The 24,122-nt window shown below is 51.4% G+C and overlaps 1 protein-coding gene across 1 annotated transcript; it reads left to right on the forward strand.

Annotated features, from left to right (window-relative positions):
* Nucleotides 1-6,579: 6,579 nt before the first annotated feature.
* LOC116937801 (uncharacterized) lies at nucleotides 6,580-19,476 on the forward strand. The gene is made up of 9 exons (XM_076057196.1): nucleotides 6,580-6,885; nucleotides 8,473-8,640; nucleotides 9,792-9,868; nucleotides 10,693-10,882; nucleotides 11,773-11,907; nucleotides 12,585-12,850; nucleotides 13,885-13,952; nucleotides 14,556-14,815; nucleotides 15,319-19,476. Exons 1-9 carry the CDS (start codon nucleotides 6,765-6,767, stop codon nucleotides 16,347-16,349), a joined length of 2,316 nt encoding a protein of 771 aa, XP_075913311.1. The 5' UTR covers nucleotides 6,580-6,764; the 3' UTR covers nucleotides 16,350-19,476.
* Nucleotides 19,477-24,122: the final 4,646 nt, after the last annotated feature.

Consider the following 24,122-nt stretch of genomic DNA (forward strand, 5'->3'; position numbering starts at 1 on the left):
AGGATCGATTGAGAATTAAAATGATAAGGAATCGAAATTTGATTTGAAGCTTTCGTGACTTGTTTGGGGCCGTCCATAAATGACGTCACGCGATTTTGGACGATTTTTGACCCCCCCCCCCGCATCGTCACACGACGTCACAAAAAGTCAGACCCCAGCCCTCAAATATGACGTCACAAAGCTCTGCCTCCCCCCCCCCAAAAAAACTAAAAAACATGCTTCTAATCGATTTAAACTATTGTCATTGTAGTAGTGCGGTATTTAATGTGCCGCTGCAACTCTGATGTTGTAGGAGGAAACATTTATTTTAAAAAGTATATTTAATTTCGATTTAAAGCTTTCGTGACTGCAAGGATTCATCTTCTTTGGTTCTTTCGGTAAAGTCACCACGTGGATTGAGAATAAAATAATAAATTGATAAAATAAAATAACACAATAATATTCTCACGACGTTTCGGCCACAACGCAAGTGGCCTTCATCAGGTGCAGGGACGAGACTGTCTGGAGGACAGCGCTGTTAGTGACTGTCCTCCAGACAGTCTCGTCCCTTCACCTGATGAAGGCCGCTTTGTGTTGTGGCCGAAACGTCGTGAGAATATTATTGTGTTATTTTATTTTATCAATTTATTATTTTATTCTCATTCTACGTGACTTTACCGAAAGAGCCAAAGAAAAAGTATATTTAATTAAGTAGAACGTGTTTGCCTATATTTATTTATAAAGTTGCGCATTTTGATGTGACGTCACATTTCTCAACCCCCCGCCCCCTCCTCGTCACACATCGTCACAAATGTCTGACCCCCTCCCCCCCTAGGTGCGTGACGTCATTTATGGACGGGCCCCTTTCGGTAAAGTCACGGATAAATAAAATAAATAATAGAACACGACGTTTCGATTGCAAGACAAGCAGCCGTCATCAGGTGTGAATGAATGCAAGCTCGGAGCGAGAAACATTTCAAATGCAACACACAAATGTGTCGCATTGCATTACATTTCTAAGTTTACGAGGTTTAAATTTCGATTTAAAGCTTTCGTGACTGCAAGGATTCATCTTCTTTGGTTCTTTCGGTAAAGTCACCACGTAGAATGAGAATAAAATAATAAAATAACACAATACAATTCTCGCGACGTTTCACCTGAAGACGGCCACTTGCGTTGTGGCCGAAACGTCGTGAGAATTTTATTGTGTTATTTTATTATTTTATTCTCATTCTACGTGGTGACTTTACGAGGTTTGTTTTCTCAAACTTCCAATTCATCTCCTCCTGCCGCTATCATTGACATGCTAATTTATCTGCCCCCCTCTCTCTATATATAAATGCCTCGTCACAGAGGCGTTGTTTCTCTGTGTGTCTCTCTGTGTGTGTCTCTCTATGTGTCTCTCCCCCATGTGTGTCTCTCTCGGTGTGTCTCTGTCTCTCTGCGTGTCTCTCTCTGCGTGTGTCTCTCTATGTGTTTCTCCCCCATGTGTGTGTCTCTCTGTGTGTCTCTGTGTGTGTCTCTCCGTGTCTCTCTGTGTGTATCTCTGTGTGTCTCTCCCCCATGTGTGTCTCTCTCTCTGTGTCTCTCTCTGTGTGTCTCTCTCTGCGTGTGTGTCTCTCTGTGTGTCTCTCCCCCATGTGTGTGTTTCTCTGTGTATCTCTGTGTCTCTCTCTGCGTGTGTGTCTTCATATGTGTCTCTCCCCCATGTGTCTCTCTCTCTGTGTCTCTGTGTGTGTCTCTCTCTGTGTCTCTCTGTGTGTGTCTCTTTCTGCGTGTGTGTCTTTCTATGTGTCTCTCCCCCATGTGCGTCTCTCTCTCTCTCTGTATATGTATCTGTATATGTGTCTCTCTCCGTGTCTGTGTTGTCTCTCTGTATATGTCTCTCTGTGTGTGTGTGTGTCTCTCTGTGTCTCTCTCTGCGTGTGTGTCTCTCTATGTGTCTCTCCCCCGTGTGTGTCTCTCTTTCTCTGTATATGTCCCTGTGTGTCTCTCTCTCTCTGTATATGTCCCTGTGTCTATCTCTCTGTATATGTCCCTGTGTGTCTCTCTCTCTCTGTATGTGTCTCTGTGTGTGTGTGTGTCTCTCTCTCTCTCTGTATGTGTCTCTGTGTGTGTGTGCCTCTCTCTGTGTATGTCTCTGTCTGTGTTGTCTCTCTGTATATGTGTCTCTCTCCGTGTCTGTGTTGTCTCTCTCTCTGTGTCTCTTTCTGTGTGTGTGTCTCTCTCTGTGTATGCGTCTCTCTCCATGTCTGTGTTGTCTCTCTGTATATGTCTCTCTCTGTGTGTGTCTCGCTATGTGTCTCTCCCCCATGTGTGTCTCTCTTTCTCTGTATGTGTCTCTGTGTGTGTGTCTCTCTCTGTATATGTCCCTGTGTCTCTCTCTGTATATATGTCTCTCTCCGTGTCTCTGTCTCTGTGTGTGTCTCTCTCTCTGTGTATGTCTCTCTCCGTGTCTGTGTTGTCTCTCTCTTTCAGTGTATGTGTCTCTGTCTGTGTGTGTGTGTCTCTCTCTCTGTATATGTCTCTGTGTGTGTGTCTCTCTCTCTCTCTCTGTATGTGTCTCTGTCTGTGTGTGTGTCTCTCTCTCTGTGTATGCGTCTCTCTCCGTGTCTGTGTGTGTCTCTCTCTCTGTGTATGTGTCTCTGTCTGTGTGTGTCTCTCTCTGTGTATGCGTCTCTCTACGTGTCTGTGTTGTCTCTCTCTCTCTCTCTGTATGTGTCTCTGTCTGTGTGTGTCTCTCTCTCTCTCTGTATATGTGTCTCTGTGTGTGTCTCTCTCTCTGTAGATGTGTCTCTCTCCGAGCTTGCATTCATTCACACCTGATGACGGTTGCTTGTGTTGCAATCGAAACGTCGTATTCAATTATTTATTTTATTTCTACGTGACTTTACCGAAAGAACCAAAGAGTAATAAGGAATCGATTGAGAATTTCGGCGTCCTCTGGTCTAACACCGTTTGAGACGAGGCTCGAAAGAAAGCCGTCTCTGGTGTGGACCAATCAGTTTCAAAGACAATGCCACAGATACGATCAGAGTGTTTTTTTAATATTTTTGGTTCTTTCGGTAAAGTCACGTAGAAGGGAAACAATAAAATAATACAATAACATTTTCTTGCTGTGGTTTTCACACCTGATGATGATTGCTTGTGTTGCAATCGAAACGTCGTGAGAATTTTATTGTTTTATATATTTTTTATTTTTTATTATTTCCCTTCTACGTGGTGGTGACTTTACCGAAAAAACCAAGAATATGAATCCCTGCAGTCACGAAAGCTTTAAACCACAGAGTATGAATCCTTGTAGAAGGTTTAAGTTTGGTGTTTTAACATCTTAACGCAGCTGTTTTGTTGCCAGGAAAAAGGGGAAAACCTCTTCTCATATTTTGGTCCTGGCAAAGGAGGTCACCATTAAATTAATTAATCGATTGAGATTTTGTTTTTGTCGTAGGTTTTTATTCAGGTTGAGGATCCATAATTAGAGGTTTCTTTTCTGGCGTTGCGTCGCGTCAATATAAATGTTGTGTCGTTAAAACCGACACCACCCGACACAGCCAATTTGTAAGAGGGGTTGTCACGTGAACAGAAATGCCAACTCGTGATTTAGTACAGCACTAGTGTATAGTGTAGTGTATAGTGTAGTGTATAGTGTAGTGTGGTGTGTAGTGTATAGGAGTGTATTGTAGAGTGTATAGTAGTGTAGTGTATAGTGTAGTGTATAGTATAGTGTTGTGTATAGTACTGTATAGTGTAGTGTATAGTGTAGTGTATAGTGTAGTCTGTAGTGTAGTATATAGTGCAGTGTAGAGTGTAGTGTATAGTGTAGTGTATAGTAGTGTAGTGTATAGTATAGTGTATAGTGTAGTCTGTAGTGTAATGTGTAGTGTATAGTGTAGTGTATTGTATAGTGTATAGTGTAGTGTATAGTGTAGTGTGTAGTGTAGTGTATAGTTTAGTGTATAGTAGTGTAGTGTATAGTGTTGCACTACAACGGTTGTGTGTTGGAGAGCAAATCCACAACATTTATAAATCTGAGAAAGACGTTTCGCCAGTAATCACAACCAGCATCATCAGGCGGACAGCCAGATTGTGCCCCTTACTGAATATCTGTGACACAAAGAGCTTTCTAGCTTATCGGATACCTCCTGCACCATAAAGATTCTGATTAAAAAAAAAATCTGATTGCGTCATTGCGTGGTGACGTCACCCGTATCGCATCTCCCCCCTCGGAGTCTGTTGGGAGCAAAGCGCGATGACGTCATACGTCTCCCTCACCCCCCCCCCGCAACCCCCACCCCCCACTCCTCTCGACCCCCACTTCCTAAACTCCTCCCACTCCCCCCACCCCCACCCCCCACTCCCCCATTCGAATTTTCCCGCGCCGAGCCAAGGAAGGGAGAAGCCGCGTCAATGGCGTCAGCTCCCTCAGAGGCACGGACGTTACATTACACGGGGATTACATTACACGGGGATTACATTACACGGGGATTACATTACACGGGGATTACATTACACGGGGATTACATTACACGGGGATTACATTACATGGGGATTACATTATATAGGGATTGCATTACACGGGGATTACATTTGGGTTGCGTTACACGGATATTACATTCACATGACATACGGGGATTACAAGTTACATCAACTGAGGTAATGTTACCTTATCTGAAGGATTACATTTAGATTACATTACACGATGATTATTATAAGGGTTACATTACACGGGGGTTACATTGCAGTCCGTATTTAAAATCGTGTAAGATTTACGCTACGAGACGACTTCACGTTACGATTACAGCTCGACATCTAGTACAGTGTTGACACGAGCGACTAATTAATTGTACAATATTTACTTTGCACTGAATGAGAATGTCGCGGTGAAGATTACCTTATAATGTAACGTGATTTTATTCGGATTGCATCACATTCTGATTACCTTACCCTCAGTGAGGTAATGTTACCTCACCTGAGGTAAAGTTATCTCACCTGAGGTAAAGTTACCTCTACTTAACGTTATATTACATCACTTGAGGTAAAGCTACTTCACCTGAGGTAATGTTACCTCTACCTGAAGTAAAGTTATCTCATCTGAGGTAAATTTACCTCGCCTAAGGTAAAGTTATCTCAACTGAGGTAAAGTTTCCTCTACCTGAGGTAATGTTACCTCACCTGAGGTAAAGTTACCTCATCTGAGGTAAAGTTACCTCACCTGAGGTAAAGTTACCTCCCCTGAGGTAACGTTACCTCACCTGAGGTAAAGTTACCTCACCTGAGGTAAAGTTACCTCACCTGAGGTAAATTTAACTAACGTGGGGTAATGTTACCTCTACCTGAGGTAAAGTTACTTCACCTCAAGAAAAGTTACCTCACCTGAAGTAATTTTATTTCACCAAAGGTAATGTTACCTCGCATGAGGTAAAGTTATCTCTCTTGAGATGTTACTTCACCTGAGGTAATTTTACCTCTGCTTGAGGTAAAGTTACCTGGCCTGAGGTAAAGTTATCTCACCTGAGGTAATGTTACCTCTACCTAACGTAATGTTACCTCACTTGAGGTAAAGTTATCTCACCTGAGGTAAAGTTACCTCACCTGAGGTAAAGTTATCTCACCTGAGGTAAAGTTACCTCTACCTAACGTAATGTTACCTCACTTGAGGTAAAGTAATCTCATTTGTGGTAAAGTTGCCTCACCTGAGGTAAAGTTAGCTCACATGAGGTAAAGTTAGCTCACATGAGGTAAAGTTACCGCGTCTGAGGTAAATTTACCTCTAACTAACGTAATGTCACCTCACCTGAGGTAAAGTTATCTCACCTGAGGTAAAGTTACCTCACCTGAGGTAAATTTAACTAACGTGGGGTAAAGTTACCTCTATCTGGAGCTAGTACGTCATGGTAGAGGTGGGGAGTCCCCACACTTTACCACAAAGACAAAGATCCCCCGTGTAGCCTCTAACAGGCTGTCAGTGAGTAGCACCCATTAAGGCTGCCGGCACTGTGGCACACGAGGGGGTGGGTGGCCAGCACCACGCCCGGCCGCCTTTGTCTCCCCAGTGGCGATGTTCACACACCGCTACACCGGGTGCTCATTTGAGGCCGAGGCGACCTAGGGGACGAGGTCCCAGGACCGGTTCAGATGATCGTCACCGCTGTTGGTGGTGGCCGTGAGCGGGAATGGAACTCGGGTCTCTGCCGGCTTCGTAGCGCAGCGCTCGGCCAACACCGGCGACGATCTTCTAACCCGGTCCTGGGCCTCGTCCCCTAGGTCGACTCAGCCTCAAATGAGCACCCGGTGTAGCGGGTGTGAAGTAGTGAACATCGCCACTGGGGAGACAAAGGCGGCCGGGCGTGGTGCTGGCCACCCACCCCCTCGCGCGCCGTTCCGGCCTTCATAGGCGCTGCTCGCTAACAGCGCTTGCCCAGACGGTCTGTTAAGGCCACACGGGGGATCTTTGTCTCGTATCCCTGTGACTCGCTATCCGTGTGACTCCATCTCCGTGACTCGCTATCCGTGTGACTCCATCTCCGTCACTCGCTATCCGTGTGACTCCATCTCCGTGACTCGCTATCCGTGTGACTCCATCTCCGTGACTCGCTATCCGTGTGACTCCATCTCCGTGACTCGCTATCCGTGTGACTCCATCTCCGTGACTCGCTATCCGTGTGACTCCATCTCCGTGACTCGCTATCCGTGTGACTCCATCTCCGTGACTGCGTCTCCGTGACTGCGTCTGACCGTCGTCCGCGTCTCGTCCCCTCCGTGTCTCTGCGCCTCAGCAGCAGGAGATGGGCGACTTCCGAGACATCAGAGGCTTCTTCACCAAGGCCGAGTGGAGCGACCTGGCCGAGTGCGAGAAGCGGCGCTACAGGAACATCAAGCAGAACCACGCCGTCATGCTGAACCTCGGTGGGTACGGCAGGCCCGAGCCTCTTCACAACTAAACTAATTGTCGTAGTGATTATAATGATGATGAGACCAGAACGTCGTAGCAGAGTGCCATGCACGGGGCGCCACGGTGGCTGAGATGTTAACTCCCTCGCCTGGTCTACAGGAGGTCGTGGGTTTGATGCCGACCCTGACAATGGCTGTCATATATCTGGAGTCTGCGTGTGTCTCTCCCCCGTGAGATGTTAACTACCTCGCCTGGTATACAGGAGGTCGTGGGTTCGATGCCGACCCTGACGATGCCTGTCATATATCTGGAGTCTGCGTGTGTCTCTCCCCCGTGAGATGTTAACTTCCTCGCCTGGTCTACAGGAGGTCGTGGGTTCGATCCCAGTCCTCCGGGTTGTCGCTCCACAATGTAGACTCAACATCACGCGTTTAACGTTTTTGGCTGCTGCTGTAAATTTTCCACGTGGTGAGCCACTTGGTTGAGCTGTCATTTGTGGCAGCCAGGTGGCTTCTGAAGAAGAAGCCGATAGCTCAGTGGACTTCACCTGGTGAAGTAAAAATAGATTTAGTTTAATGATTTGTTTACTTTTCCTCTACTTTGCACTGCTATCGTGTTTGTGTATTGTGTCGTTGTTGTTGTAACTTTTCTGGCCCCGTGCCCCCTATGGGACATCTGTGAAAAAGAGCTTCATAGCTGATCGGATTCTTAATGTTGGAGAGTAAACCCACAACATTTACAAAAATAGTTTATTTTGTGTGTGTGTGATTTGTTAACCTTTCCTCTACTTTACACTCCTATCGTGTTTACTGTATTGCTTGGTGTTGTTGTAGCAGCCACATTATATAGATGAACGTAGTGGCGGTGGTACACCGTTACGCTGTCTAAAACAATCAGCACATTTTTGGCAATAATTATTTATTTTCCTCGCGATTCGAGACCCCGGACAGAAGGATATTACGGGGTGGTGGTGGTGGTGGTGCGTCAAAATCAGTTGTCGTGATGCCGTAGCGGCGGGAAGACGGAACGTGACACGAGCAGAACTGAACACGAAGCTTCGCAGTCTGTTGATGTACAGCGGCGCCCAGTCTGATGACGATCTGCTGCTCCGTGCTCCAGTCGTGCCCAGTGTGATGACGATCGGCTGCTCCGTGCTCCAGCGGCAAGATTTGACTCCTCGTGCCCCTAGAGACTCGGTGGGACGGTTCCTCGATACGACTCGTGGTGTCGCCACCGCACGTTCGGAATGGGGGACGCGGCTGCTGAATCTGAGTGCAACTTCTGACGGAGAGCCCTGCAGCTCACTCAAGGGGCGACAGCGACATCGTCGGGACTGTGAAAAATAAGAATAGGTTTTACGGTTTAGGGGAATGAAACAGGAGGCGGTTAAGATGTTCAAACACCAGATAGATGGTAGCTTTTGCAAGGAATCAAAGCTACTGCATTCACCACGCGTACTTGTGGCGAACACGACAAACAAACACTCTCCGATAATAATCACATCGTCAGGACTGTGTTAAGAGGAACCGGTGAGTCGCTATGCTGCACCGGTGTACCGCCAATACGTCCAAATAACAATGACCAACTGCCTCCTTGCGCAGGGATGAACCCGGCCCAGCCCGAGTTCATGCGCGCACGCGGCAAGCGCAGGGCGAGGGGGAATGGAGCGGAGTGTGGGCGGTCGAGTGACTCCGACGAGGAGTGGACGGGGAGGAGGAAGAGGAAAGAGGTGGCGGTGCACGGAGGACGAAGAGGCGGAGGAGGCAAACGTAAAAGGGCGCTTGCACAGCGTGCAGAGACCCCCTGTAGACTCACACAGAGACACCCTGTAGACTCACGCAGAGACCCCCTGTAGACTCACACAGAGACCCCCTGTAGACTCACTTGATGAAGCTGGTTGTAATCACCAACAGAACGTCACAGTACCATACTCGAATTGTTGTGGGTTCACTGTCCACCACACAACCGGTTAGTGCTGAACTAGTAACTAATTGGCACGTTTTGTTTTTTCTGACAAACCTTACGGATTGGTCTTCTTTGGTTCTTTCGGTAAAGTCACGTAGAATGATAATAAAATTGATAAAATAAAATAACACAATAATATTCTCACGACGTTTATTATCATTCTACGTGACTTTACCGAAAGAACCAAGAAGATGAATCATTGCAGTCACGAAAGCTTTAAATCGAAACTTACGGATTGGCTTCGTCGGGTGGTGACGGGTTTAGCGACACATTTATAATTACGCGATCTAACCCCAAAAAAATCTTTATTATTAATAATATTGGTCGCGAAATCCTACATGTTAAAATGGTTGTCAATCTGCGCTATGAACTCGGCGACCCAAGTTAAATGCCCGCTCACGGCCAACACCAGTGACGACGATCTGAACCGGACCTGGGCCTCCCCTATGTCGGCTCAGCCTCAAAATGAGTACCTGGTGCGGTGGTGTGTAGTAAACATCGCCACTGGAGAGACAAAGGCGGTCGGGCATGGTGCTGGCCACTCACCCCTTCATGTACCGTTCTGGCTTTCATAGGTGCTCGCTAACAGCACTTGCCCCTACAGTCTGTTAAGGCTATACGGGGGATCTTTGTCTTTGCATATGTTCATGCGTGTCCGTGTGAACACACGTTTGTGCGTGTGTTCACGGGTATCCATGTGTTTACACACATGGACACGTGTGTGCGTGTGTTCACACGTGTGTGCGTGTGTTCACGTGCGTGTGTTCACACGTGTGTGCGTGTGTTCACACGTGTGTGCGTGTGTTCACACGTGTGTGTGTGTGTGTTCACGTGTGTGTGTGTTCACACGTGTGTGCGTGTGTTCACGTGCGTGTGTTCACGTGTGTGAGTGTTCACGTGTGTGTTCACACGTGTGTGTGTGCGTGTGTTCACGTATGTGCGTGTGTTCACGCAGGAGGAGGCAAGGGGGCCGCTTCACGCTGGGCTACCGTGGGAGAGTCGCACGCGAGGGCAGCTCCCAGCAAGCGCAAGGTCTCTGTGCACAGCGCACGGCACTCCTCTCGTTACAGCTGCTGCTGCTGTTGTTGTTGTCTTTAGTTGTCCTTCCCACGCACCTCCCATTAGCGAGGTTGGCTACGTACGGTGCCAAAGAACTTCAACATACGTACGTACTACTAAACACTACTTACTATACCAGGGACGTGCGGTCAGGGGAGGCAGGCGAGGCTAGAGCCTCACCTGTCATATACGCCAATGAAATTAGCTGTTACGAAAAGTAAAAAAAAATGTTTCCACTGATCTGTGTTATAAATGTAATTTCTGTTTAATTCCAATCATTACAGAGAGATGGTAACAGGCACGCGCTTATTGCCCGCGCTCCATCCAGTTTCTGAGGGGTTGCGCAATCAGAGGGGAGGCTGAGCTCGTCGCTGCCTCACCTCTCGTCTCCCTGTATTAGCAGCGGATCTACGCAAATTTGGCGATTTTGACGATCAAAATTATTGGAGTCATACAGAAATGACGTAACACAGATCAGCGGAAGAATCTTAATTTGTATTTTATTACTTTTTACTTTTCGTAGAAGAGGCTTGGCCTGCCATACCCACCGAGGTTCAGCATGACGACGGCATGGTTCTGCTTGATGTATGGAATCAGATATACAGAAGCAGAATATCAGAATTAGAATATGTATTGTACTGGAGGAATCCGATGAGGTGTCAGGGTCAAGATCGAACCCACGGCCTCCTGCGTACCAGGCGAGGGAGTTAACATCTCCCAGCCACCGCTGGTCACCGCACCAACTCTGCCCCCCACACCCCCTTCCGACCCCTCACCCCACCGCCCCCTCCGCTCAGACTAAAGCGGAAGCCCTGGAGTACGTGTGGAGCATCTTGCAGGGCGTGGAGGAGGAGCAGCAGCAGGAGGAGTTCAGGGGATTTGAGCTGAGGGAGGTGCACAAGGCCAGGATGGCGATGTTCAGGCTGGAGCGCAGAGCCACCGCCTGCAAGGAGGCCCTGAGGGTGGTGCTCCAGAGGATACGTGGAGGTGCGTAGCCTGCAGCGGTGATTTCTATTCTCACCGGAACTCCACACTCCCCTCTATTCTCACCGGAACTCCACACTCCCCTCTATTCTCACCGGAACTCCACACTCCCCTCTATTCTCACCGGAACTCCACACTCCACCTCTATTCCAGTCGGAACTCCACACTCCCCTCAATTCTCACTGGAACTCCACACTCCCCTCTATTCTCACCGGAACTCCACACTCCCCTCTATTCTCACCAGAACTCCACGCTCCCCTCTATTCTCACCGGAACTCCACGCTCCTCTCTATTCTCACCGGAACTCCACGCTCCCCCTCTATTCTCACCGGAACTCCACACTCCACTCTATTCTCACCGGAACTCCACACTCCTCTCTATTCTCACCGGAACTCCACACTCCACCTCTATTCTCACCGGAACTCCACGCTCCCCTCTATTCCCACCGGAACTCCGCAATCTTCCGCTGCTGCTGATGGAAGTCGCCAATGCTGTTGATGCTACTGCTACATGTGCCCCCGTCAGTGCTGCTGCTGGTACTGATGCAGCCTATGAACCAAACAATGTTTATTTTACCAGGGTGAGCCCCACTGAGCCGTGTAGCTGTTTTTTCAGAAGCGTCCTGGCTATCACAAATGATAGATCAGCAAAGTGACTTGTCACCATCGTCATCACGTGGACATTTATAGGAGGCCAAATTACCCTCAATGCGTGACGTCGATTCTGAACGTCGAGGGGAAAACCGGAGGACCCGGGGAAAAATCCAAGCAACCACGTGGAGGTACAACACGCAGACTCCAAACATATAGCGTGGGTCGTCAGGGTCGGGATGGAACCCACGACCTCCCGTACACCGGGAGAGGTGGTCAACATCTCGCCGCGTTTGCCCGCAGGCTCCTCCGTGCCGCCGGCCTCCTCCGCCCAGGCTGCGGCGGTGTCGCTCAGCGCTCGCTCTCGCTACGGCCTGCGGCAGCGCGAGAGGAAAGTCTACACAGAGGTGGAGGAGCCCCAGGACGACGACTTCTTCTGTGAGACCCCCTGCTCCCTCTACCTCTCTCTCTCACTTTCTCACTCTCACTGTCACTCTGTTACTTTCTCACTCTCTCTCTCACTGTCAATCTCTCACTGTCACTTTCACACTCTCTCTCACACTGTCACTTTCCCACACCCTCACCTATCTCTCTCGCTTTGTTACACTCTCACTGTCTCACCCTCTCACCTATCTCTCTCGCTTTGTTACACTCTCACTGTCTCACACTCTCACCTATCTCTCTCGCTTTGTTACACTGTCACTTTCTCACCTATCTCTCTCGCTTTCTTACACTCTCACTTTCTCACACTCTCACCTATGTCCCTCTATTGCTCCCGCGTTCTCACTCGATATATTCCACCTGCTTCCTCTCACTCTCTCCCCCTTGCCCTCCCTCTCACACGCTCCTTTTTCTCGCACTCTCACTCACCTCTCTCTCTTTTACTCCCTCACTCAGGGATGCAGGGAGGGAGGGGAGGGATGCAGGGAGGGTGACAGGGGATACATCTCCGATGAGCGAGCTAAATAAGTTCACCATGCAGAGAGGGAGGGAGGGAGGCATCTGTCTGGAGCGCTCCTCACCCTCTCACTCTCTCACAGTGCCACTGCTGCTGCTGCTGTTGCTACTGCGATTCGCCCCCCTCCTGCTGCTGCTGCTGCTGCTGTGGCTCTCAGTCTGCGAGCTGTGCAGGGATTTCTACCTGGGGGAGTGCTCCGTGCACGGCCCGCCAGAGTTCATCGCGGACACGGCCGTGGCCCCGGGAGTGGCCGACAGGGCCCGGCTCAGCCTGCCCCAGGGCCTCACCGTCGGCGCCTCCTCCATCGCCGGCGCCGGCCTCGGGGTGTGGAGCAACAGGAAGAAGCTGCCCAAGGGGGTGATGTTTGGGCCCTACCAGGGAGAGGTGTCTGAGGAGAACCCCGTGAGCGAGTACTGCTGGCTGGTGAGCTGCTGCTGCTGCCACTGCCACTGCTGCAGCCTCCTCCTGTTCCTACATCATCATCATCATCGTGTGTGTGGAGAGGAGGCTCGTGAGGGAGATAGAGAGAAACCCATAGCTTCACACAGTCACCCACAGACTCGCACAGAGACCTTAGAGACTTGCACAGAGACCCAAAGTCTCGCACAGAGACCCAGAGACTCGCACAGAGACCCACAGACTCGCACAGAGACCCACAGTCTCGCACAGAGACCCACAGACACACAGAGACCCAGAGACTCGCACAGAGACCCAGAGACTCGCACAGAGACCCAGAGAATCGCACAGAGACCCACAGTCTCGCACAGAGACTCAGAGATTCACACAGGGACCCACAGACTCACAGAGAGACCCACAGACTTGCACAGAGACCCACAGACTCACACAGAGACCCAGTGACTCACACAGAGACCTAGAGATTTGGACAGAGACTCAGAGACTCACACAGGGACCCACAGATTCACAGAGAGACCCAAAATTTAACGTCATGAGTTCAACTTGTAACCCACAGTAGCCGCTCGCTCGCAAGGACAGAACAACTTCGATGCGTGAGGAGGAACCACAGACTGGTGGTTCCGCCTCACGCACTCCTTACGCAAAAATAAACCACGACACCTCGCCGCTTATCTCGTCAAGAAGCATAAACCATCATCACGCAAACTCTGTTCATGCTCGCAGCAGCAGCAGCAGCAGCGGCGTTTGGCTACCCATCGTGCAAAGACGGTGGTCAGCACATGGCGCGGCGCTTACAGACGCACTTCTGTGGCCGTCTGGAAGGTTCTTCCTTACAATATTAGGAAGCTACTGGAGCTATGCACTTGTAAATCTTGTAGATTTAAAATTCATTTCTTTAGAACTGCTTTTAGTGTTTAGTTTGTTGTCCTTCCCCCGCACCTCTGATCAGCACGGTTGGCTATGTCCGGTACGAAAGAAGTTCCAGTTACGGTCCAACTCACATTAATTATCCGTGGATCTGCTCGTGTGCGTGTGTGTTTCAGATTTACAAAAACAAAAAGGATCGTGAATATGTTGATGCTCAGGATGAATCAAAATCAAATTGGATGAGGTGATTCTTGTCTTAAGGACCACTACACAGAGAGACCAGAACCACTCCACACAGAGACCAGAACCACTACAGAGACCAGAACCACCACACAGAGACCAGAACCACTACACACAGAGACCAGAACCACCACACACAGAGACCAGAACCACTACACATAGACCAGAACCACCACACACAGAGACCAGAACCACTACACACAGAGACCAGCACTACTACACACAGAGACCAGAACCACTACAGAGACCAGAACCACCACACAGAGACCAGAACCACGACACAGAGACCAGAACCACTATACAGAGACCAGAACCACCACACACAGAGACCAGAACCACCACATACAGAGACCAGAACCACTACAGAGACCAGAACTACTACACACAGACCAGAACCACCACACACAGAGACCAGAACCACCACACACAGAGACCAGAACCACTGCACCCAGAGACCCTGGGCCTCCCCTTGGTCGACTCGGCATCAAATGAGCACCCGGTACTGAGCGTGGTTCCAGCCACACCACCCCCACGTAGCGCCCAGTGCCGGCCCTTAATAGGCGCTCGCTAACGGCGCCCACCCCGCCCCCCGCGTCTGCCCCCGCAGGTTCGTCAACTGCGCGAGGAATGAGCAGGAGCAGAACCTGGTGGCCTTCCAGCACCGGGGGCAGATTTACTACCGCACGTTCCGTGCCGTGGGGCCCGGCTCTGAGCTGCTGGTCTGGTACGGCGAGGAGTTCGCCCAGGAGCTGGGCATCGCCTGCGAGGCCGGGCCCTCGCGACGCCGCAGCAGCAGCAGCGAGTTGGCTCCCAGGGCCACCGCCAGAGACCTGCAGCCCGTGCAGCCTCCACCAAGCGAGGAACACTGTGAGCACCGCTCACCAGAGACTCACCACTGCTCATCAGATTATAGCCACCACTCACCAGGGATGATAGCCACCACTCACCAGAGATGATAGCCATCACTCACCAGAGATGATAGCCACCACTCACGGGAGATGATAGGCACCACTCACCAGAGATGATAGCCACCACTCACCAGAGATGATAGCCACCGCTCACCAGGGATGATAGCCACTGCTCACCAGAGTTAATAGGCACCACACACACTACTAAGGTACAAATGAGTAACAGGTGTGGTGTGTAGTAGTAAACATTGCCACTGGGAGACAAAGGCGGCCATGTGTGGTGCTGGCCACCCTCCCACTCGTGTGACATGCCGGCCTTCATAGGTACTTGCAAACAGCACTTGCCCAACAGTCTGATATGGCTGTTGGGGACCTTTACCTTTGTATATACACACACACGTGTTCAAGAGTGATCATGTCTAGGTGTTGGTGTGTGCATCTTGTGCCTCTGGGATGACGCAGGTGGAGTGGGTGTGGAGGTCACAAGGCTGCCGTGTCCTGCCTGCAACCGTCAGTTCATCTGCCGCTCTAGTCTAGAGCATCACGTGCAGAGGAGACACCCCACTAAGCCCAGTGACAAAAGTCATCAGTGTGACCAATGTCCATACAGCACAGACCGCAAGAGTAGCTTGAAGATACACCAGAGAACACACACGGGAGAGAAGCCGTTCAAGTGCACCGTGTGTGAGAAGGCGTTTGCACATTTAAGACATCTTCACAGGCACCAGAGAACACACACGGGAGAGAAGCCGTTCAAGTGCACCGTGTGTGAGAAAGCGTTTGCAGACCCATCCAGTCTTCACAGGCACCAGAGAACACACACGGGAGAGAAGCCGTTCAAGTGCACCGTGTGTGAGAAGGCGTTTGCACTGCTATCAACTCTTCACAGGCACCAGAGAACACACACGGGAGAGAAGCCGTTCAAGTGCACCGTGTGTGAGAAGGCGTTTACACAACTATCAAATCTTCACAGACACCAGAGAACACACACGGGAGAGAAGCCGTTCAAGTGCACCGTGTGTGAGAAGGCGTTTGCACATCTATCACATCTTCACAGCCACCAGAGAACACACACGGGAGAGAAGCCGTTCAAGTGCACCGTGTGTGAGAAGGCGTTTGCACAACTACCAGTTCTTCACAGCCACCAGAGAACACACACGGGAGAGAAGCCGTTCAAGTGCACCGTGTGTGAGAAGGCGTTTGCACATCTATCACATCTTCACAGCCACCAGAGAACACACACGGGAGAGAAGCCGTTCAAGTGCACCGTGTGTAAGAAGGCGTTTGCATGGCTATCAACTCTTCACAGCCACCAGAGAACACACACGGGAGAGAAGCCGTTCAAGTGCACCGTGTGTGAGAAGGCGTTTGAACGGCCATCAACACTTCACAGCCACCAGAGAACACACACCGGCCAGAATGCATTTTCTCATCCACGTGGAAACAGAAAAGTCAGCCATCCAGAGCACAAAGCGTACAGCGCCGAGCTGTGAATTAGTTTCCAACAACAGGCCACGTGATTAGCCGAGGCTGTGCCACTCTTGAAACTGATTTTGAATGTGAACACGGAAACCTACGGAATCCTCCTACACCTGCCTCACACCCTGTGGGGGGCGGGAGATTAAACCGACCCGGCCACCCCTCGATTGCAAGTGCAGAGTTCTCGGTCCGAACCACTGCACGTCCCACCCCCACCACCTGGGGGTCCCTGTGTGTGAGTGTGCAGAGTCCCCCGTGCAGAGCTGCACTGTTGTTACCCTAGAGGGGGGCACCGCAGGGCGATCCACCTACAGATACCCCAGTCTGCACGTCTCCCGCCGGTCTCCGTGAGCACCGCGTGCCGTCTCGTAGCCCTGCCCCGTGCGACCTACGTACAGTACATAAGTACATAAGTACATGATAACATAAGTACATAAGTATGTACTGTACGTACCCATCCAGCGGTAGGCCGAACCGCGGCCGATGACGAAGGCGGCGTCCGCTCACGAATCTCCGTGCACTCAGTCCCGTAGCCCCGAGCCATCTCTTGCGCGATATTCACTTTGCTGCCGAGAGGAAAGGAGGGGGAGGGGGTTGGTAGGAGAGGACATCTGTGGAACGGCTGGAGATCTGCGGAGAAGAGCTTCATAGCTCATCGAATTCCTGCGACCTGAAAAAATATTCCGAGATGGCGTTGGGGGGGGGGGCGGGTGTAGGTATGAGTGGGGCATCTGCGCTTGGATCGCCCTGCGTGTTGTTGCTGCTGCCTCCCCCGTTGAAAATGTTCCCGGCGTGAACTTTGACCCTTTGCCGTTGCGACGACGCCGCGCGCCGTGCGTGAACGTCGTCGTCGTCGGAACAACGAAACGCAGTGAGAACTAAAGTAACTTTATCGGTAGCGAGGCTCCCACAGGGCCACGCGGGGCAGGGAGCGTGGCACAGTTTTGGCGCCGGCTAGCGCAGAGTGGCGGCGGTCGTGTCGCTACGCTTCTCTGCGGTGAGCAACGACGTCTTGATAACAACAACAGCAGCAGCCGCTCGCTCAATTCGTGGGATTCTGCGGTGAACGGCGACGCCCACCCCGTGAACGGCGACGCCCACCCCGTGAACGGTGACGCCCACCCCGTGAACGGTGACGCCCACCCCGTGAACAGCGACGCCCACCCCGTGAATGGCGACGCCCACCCCGTGAACGGTGACGCCCACCCCGTGAATGGCGACGCCCACCCCGTGTACGGCGACGCCCACCCCGTGAACGGTGACACCCACCCTACAACTCTGCAGACGTCTCGGACGTGGGAAAGTGTCGAGAGATTCTCGGCGTCGTTTCGGTTGCTCGCGTGTTGTCGCTCGGTGGTGGCGCGCGTTGACTCTTGAGCGTTAGTTTGTGATTCTGTTTAAAATTATATACACATACTTAAACTAACAAACATTATCTTGGGATTTTACCAAGTAAGGTCCAACTGGATACGTAGTGGCTCTTTAATCAGACGCGACCACCTGGCCATCACAAATGAAAGCTCAACGAAGTGGCTCATCATTGCGTGGACATTGATAGCGGCCAGATACTCTGATTGCGTGATCTGGATTCTAAATGTCGAGGGAAAAACCGGAGGACCTGGAGAAAAATCCACACGACAACGGGGAGAGAGAGAGAGAGACGCGCAAACTCAAAATATACAGCAGGCGTCAGGGTCGGAATCGAACCAACGATCTCCTGTATACCAGGAGAGGTGGTTAACATCTCAACATGCGTTCAGAGTATTTGGCTGCTGTAAATGTCACGTGACAAGCCACTTCGGTGCGCTGCCGTCATTTGTGATAGGCGGGTCGCTACCCCACAGCTCAGTGGGGGCCTTACATGGAAAAGTAAAGTGAAGTAAAAAAACAAAAACCTGCTGTTGAGAATGACCTCACCGGACCGGTGGAGGCAGCGCTGACGTCTTGGTCCCAGTTGGCAGCGCCGGCGTCTCGTTGGTTGTGAAGGCAGCCCAGCTCACACAGCCCGTGTCAGTGTCTCCAGGAGGTGGGAGCGACTTGCTCTGTGTCAGTGTCTCCAGGAGGTGGGAGCGACTTGTTCTGTCAGTGTCTCCAGGAGGTGGGAGCGACTTGCTCTGTGGTGACACTTTGCCGTGACAGAGGTTTGTTCTTTGTTGTTGTTGTTGTGTTAGAGATCTCGTAAACATAAACATTGTGTCGTTAACCCACCGTCACCCACCACCATCGCCTGGCACGGCCAATCAGTCAGGGTTTGTCACGTAAACGAAACGTGCCAATTGGTTACCAACTTCAGCACACGGCGCTTGCGTGTCGCCGAGAGTGAACCCACAACAGCATTTACAATTCGAGTACCGGTGACGTGTCGCCGGCGATTACAAACAACGGCGACCGGCTTCATCGGGCGACGTGCCAGGATTGTGATCCAACGCCATCTAACCCGGCGGCAACGACGACAAAAACCTTCGTCGCAGATACCGCCGGTCGCAAGAGACCGCGCGTGGCGCTTTGTGTTGCCGTCGCGTTACCGCGAATCGTCGAAGCGCGTTCACGGTCCGTCGTTCTCCCGCAACGCGGCGGTGGTTGTTGCGTTCCTGAAGAACAACCGCGTTGTGGAGAAATAATATAAACTATAGTGGGGGGGGTGAAGCGTGGTCCGCGATAACACGCGAGATGATGGGCAAGACAGAGGCGGGACTAAAACCGAGGCGCGTGGGTAGCGTCTAGAAGCATCCAGCAGCATCCCAACGCCTCCTCCTCGTTGCGACGCCGCTACGCCGAGGGCAGCCGCACGTAGAACCGCTTACTCCTACTCGCGTTGAGACGTAGTTCCGTTTGCTCGGTCGCGTAGCATCCAATCCGCGTCCGCGTTACGGACGGCGTGTATCCCCTACGATACATTCACGGCGTTGTGTCGTCCAGTTGGCGTCGTTAGAACTAACACGCAGCGTTGTAGCGGATCCAGACTGTACCCGTTGTCTCCTGCTGTTCAACGCGGAGGCCGCATCGACCCTTCCAATAGTCGCTGTAGCCATTGCGAGCACCAAGCTGTTGTTGGCTCCCGGCTCTTAAATTCGCGTTTTTCTGGATTTTCTTGTTGTTATTCTGTCTCTCGCTGTTCAAATAAACCTACCGTTAAAATTATAGAGTGATCATTTCTTTTGTCAGTGGGCAAACGTACAAAATCAGCAGGGGATCACATTCTTTTTTCCCCTCACTGTATCTGTAATCGTTACACACAGCAGCACCTGGTCACAACTGCTCGCCGCTGATCCTAACACCAATCCTAGTCGTCATCCCTGCACGTCAAGGATGGTAAAACTATGACCCAACAAACTTACACATCACATTGTCCTACAGACTTCAATTCACACGCCCCTACAGACTTCAATTCACACGCCCCTACAGACTTCCATTTCATATGGCCTACTGACCACAATCCACACGACCCTACAGACTTAAATTCACAAGCCCCACAGACTTCCATTTCACACGGCCCTTCAGACTACAATTCACAAGACCCTACAGACTTCAATTGACACCCCCCCCCCCCCTACAGACGTCGATTCGCACGACTCTACAGACTTAATTTCGTATGGCCTGGATAGATCGGGTGACCACCGTGCATAACAGGTGTCATCGGTTGCAGTGTCAGGTTGAGTGATAGAACATCTGCAGGGTTACCACAAAGTAAAATGTTTTTTTGTTTGTTTTACAATCCCGGAGCGTCTGCATGATTGTCGCTGGAGAGTTAAACGCACCAAGCACAACGCAAAAAAAGTTATCCTAGACGTTCACTGCTGTGATAATTGTGTGGTAGTGTAGCAGACAGATCAGGTTGAAATCACTTTGCTAAACCCCACAAGCATTGTTGTTGTTGTAGCTTTCCGAAACCAGCCCCTACTGGACATCCGTGAAATAAGACGCATTTATAAATAACGCGATCTAACCCAAAAACCTGTATTTTGAACAATATTGGTCGCGAAAGCCTACGTGTTAAACTCAATAAGAACCCGTCGGATTTTCTCCAGGATAAAACGGAAGACTTCGAATCTGATATTTACCGATTAAAATCACCAAGTGCTTTATTATTTTAATTCCGAACATATGCATGTAGCTGCCGATTGAAAATTACGAAGCACAGTTTATGATTTCAATCAGGCAAAGCAAACATCCCCCGGGAAACCTGAGTGGTGCCGCCGCAACGCACACCCAGCACACGCATGCCCCACACAGGGCCCGCGGGGTGGGTCACCTGGCCAACAGGTTTTCGTCCAGAAAGCCCCCAATGGGATCGAGCTTCATGGTTTCCTGCGGCCGGGGAATTGGGCGACCTACCTCCGAGGCTGACCAGCACCGTGGCGCCGTGGCCCGATATTATAATGACATGGCCACGGCAGGGGGGCTGTAAAGCCACCGCGGGTGAGATCACACACGCACACGAACGGCACGGGGCGTGGGAACAGCGGTACGCCTTTGCGATAGGTAGACTTAGGGACCCCCAATAACAACGGGACAGGAGCATTCCAACATTTGAATGGGCAGGGCAGCACGGGGCGTGGGAACAGCGGTACGCCTTTGCGATAGGTAGAATTAGGGACCCCAATAACAACGGGACAGGAGCATTCCGACATTTGAATGGACAAGGCAGCACGGGGCGTGGGAACAGCGGAACGCTTTTGTTATAGGGGAGATTACGAATCCGAATGTGAAGGGGACGAGAATAACTCGGCCTCCGATTGGACAGCGCAGCACGGGTACGGAAGCATCTGAATACCTTTTTTGTTATAGGTAAAATTATAGACCCGAATGTGAAAGGGACGAGAATAACTCGGCCTCCGATTGGGCAAAGAGCACCACGGATAGGGTGGATAAAAGCGCGGAGGCTTAGGGTAGCGGGACCAGAGTTCTTCTTCCAGTCATCGAGGTCCACGGAGCAGGAGAGTCAGCCGTTCGAGACGTCCGTGTGACGAGCCCCAGGGCAGCCAGGCTCAACCCTCTACGGAGACGACCAGCAGCCTCGTCCTTCTACAGCGTTCAGCGCAGCAGAGTGGAAGTAAGCGCGAGTGAGAGGGACGTGAGTTTGGGTGATTTAATCGAGAGTGGAGAGCGGAGCGACAGGCAGGATAAATTGAGCCTAGGATTCCCGAAGGATAGGCTGTGAGGGCCTGCTGGCTCGCACAATCGAGCGCAGTTTAACGGGTTTCTCGCGGTAAATGAACTAACGAGTAGGGGGATAAACTGTGTCGTGTGGTCTTTGGGAGCGTGAAGGGGAGGATAGAGCGTGCGTGGTGTTCGCGTGCCTGTGCGATTGCCTACGGCAGCACTTAGCGCTCGCGCGCCGGTGTGACGGTGTTGCGGTCGCGCGCCTGCGCGATTGTCTAATAGCGAGGTAGCGAGCTAAGCGCCTGGCGTGCGCGTATTCGCGCGGCTGCTTAAACGGGCCCTTTAAATCGGAGCGAAGTGATCTCCCCCTCCAATCAGCAGCACGCGCACGGCAGACGCCTCTGGCCTCCCACCCCCGACCCCCCCCCCCCCCCCCGCTACCTCGCGTGCGATTGGTGCACGGGGCTCGGCAGGTGGTAGCGTCGTGTTTGTTATTGCCCGAGCGCGTGGAGCGTGTGTGTGTGCGAGGGAATCACGCGTCGGCGCGCCGCACCTGTTTGTTCGCGTCTGTAGACCGTTGGGGCAAGCGCTGTCAACGAGCACCTATGAAGGCCGGCACGGCGCACGAGGGTGGTGGGTGGGACAGCACCACGCCCGACCGCCTTTGTCTCCCCCGTGGCGATGTTTACGACACACCGCACAAAGCACTCACTTGAGTCAACCAAGGGGAGACCAAGAACCGGTTCAGATAATTGTCACAGATGTTGGCCGCGAGCGGGAATTGAACTCGGGTCGGCAGGCTCGTAGCGCGGCGTAGCGCTAACCGTTCCACTACCGGTGGGGAGCGGTGCTGGGCCACCCAACCCCCTCCCGTCTGCCATTCCGGCCTTCATAGGTTGCTCGCTAACAGCACTTGCCCCAACAGTCTGTTAAGGCTACACGGGGGATCTTTGTGTCGTGACTTGTAACGTCACCACCGTGGACACGCGCACGCACACGTGTGACGTCACTATGCGCGGGAGCGTCACTACCACGCGGGTCTACACACGCACACACGCGCGCACACATGACGTCATCACGTCTGGATGCGGGAATGACGTCAGGGCCGGTTCAGGAGATCCGGTGGCCGTGGGTGAGGGCCACGGGGGTTGTGCGAGGCCGTGGCACGTGACCGGTTCAAGGTGGGGGCCGGGATCACCTTGGGGGGGGGTGGGGGGGGGTGTGGCCACGTGGGCGTGGCCGGGGGTGTGGCCCGGACACGCCGAGGCGGTATATAAGCGGCCTCCCTCACCGGATTCGGGGCTGCCGCTCGTGTCGAGAAAGACGACGGCCCGTGAAGGAGAGTCGAGCCTCAAGTCGGTGTGAACCAGCCCAGTAGCCCTCCTGCTGGCTGGGTTACCGCCAGTTGCATCCGAGATTCTACGTTAGTGAGTGATGGTGTGTGTGTGTTAGCTAGAATAGGCCGTCGGGTTGATAATAAATGGCGAAGCCTCCCAAGAAGTACGTGCGTGCGCGCCTATTTTGAACCCACTACGTTTGTATTCGTCACAAATACACACGTACAGGGAGCGGAGCCAGGATTTCAGGCCGGGGTGACATTCGACAAATGTTAACTTCAAGAATGATTTAGAGAGAGTCAGGCTGTTGAACTAGACGCCATCGGTTGGCGGACACGCTCTGACAATGCAGTTGGCACGGAGTCCGTCAGACCGAGTGTCGTACACTCACACGCGGAATGTCACCCCCTGTCACCTCCCCTGGCTCTGCCCCTGCACACGTACACAAGCGCCTCACTTCCGCCAGCCCGTTTCCCACCACACCCAAGCATCTCCGCTAACGTGCTAAAAATTATTTTTGTTTGACTTTTTTGCCTTTCTTGAAACAGGCTGTTACTATCTTTTAATATGCGTGTGGTGGTCATTGTAAATATAATATTGATTGATATACAGTTGTTTTAGATTAGGGGCCATCCCTTTAGTACGTATGCATGGAGGAGGGAGTTCACCCAAATGCGTACGCTTGCGCCTGATGAAGCTGGTTGTAATTACTGACGAAACGTCGTACTCAGATCGTAAATGTTGTGGCTTGGATCTCCAACACACCGGTGTGCTGTACTAGTACACTACACTATACACAACACTACTATACACTACCATACACTATACACTATTCACTACACTATACACAACACTACTATACACTACACTATACACAACACTACCATACACTACTATACACTACACTATACACAACACTACTATACACAACACTACTATACACTACCATACACTATACACTACTATACACTACACTATACACTACTATACACTACACTATAAACTACTATACACTACACTATTATACACTACACTACTATACACTACACTATACACTATGCTACTATACACTACACTATACACTAGTGCTGTACTAGTGACTAATTGGCACGTTCTGTTTACGTGACAACCCTTATCAGTCGGCTGTCGGGTGGTGGCGGGTTTCGACGACACATTTATATATTTACGCCATCTAACCCCCCACCCCCCCAAAAAAAAAACCCTCTATCATGAACGCACACGTTCTGCGTGCACATTATGCAAGCCCCATTGCTCTTGTACCTCCTGTGGATTGTGCGCGGGGTGCCCTCTAACCCGGTGAAATATGCAGACGCAGGACTCGGGCGT

Source organism: Petromyzon marinus, chromosome 80, assembly GCF_048934315.1.
Source record: "Petromyzon marinus isolate PM22_M1 ecotype Great Lakes invasive population chromosome 80, UKy_Petmar_22M1.pri1.0, whole genome shotgun sequence".
Classification (NCBI taxonomy): domain Eukaryota; kingdom Metazoa; phylum Chordata; class Hyperoartia; order Petromyzontiformes; family Petromyzontidae; genus Petromyzon; species Petromyzon marinus.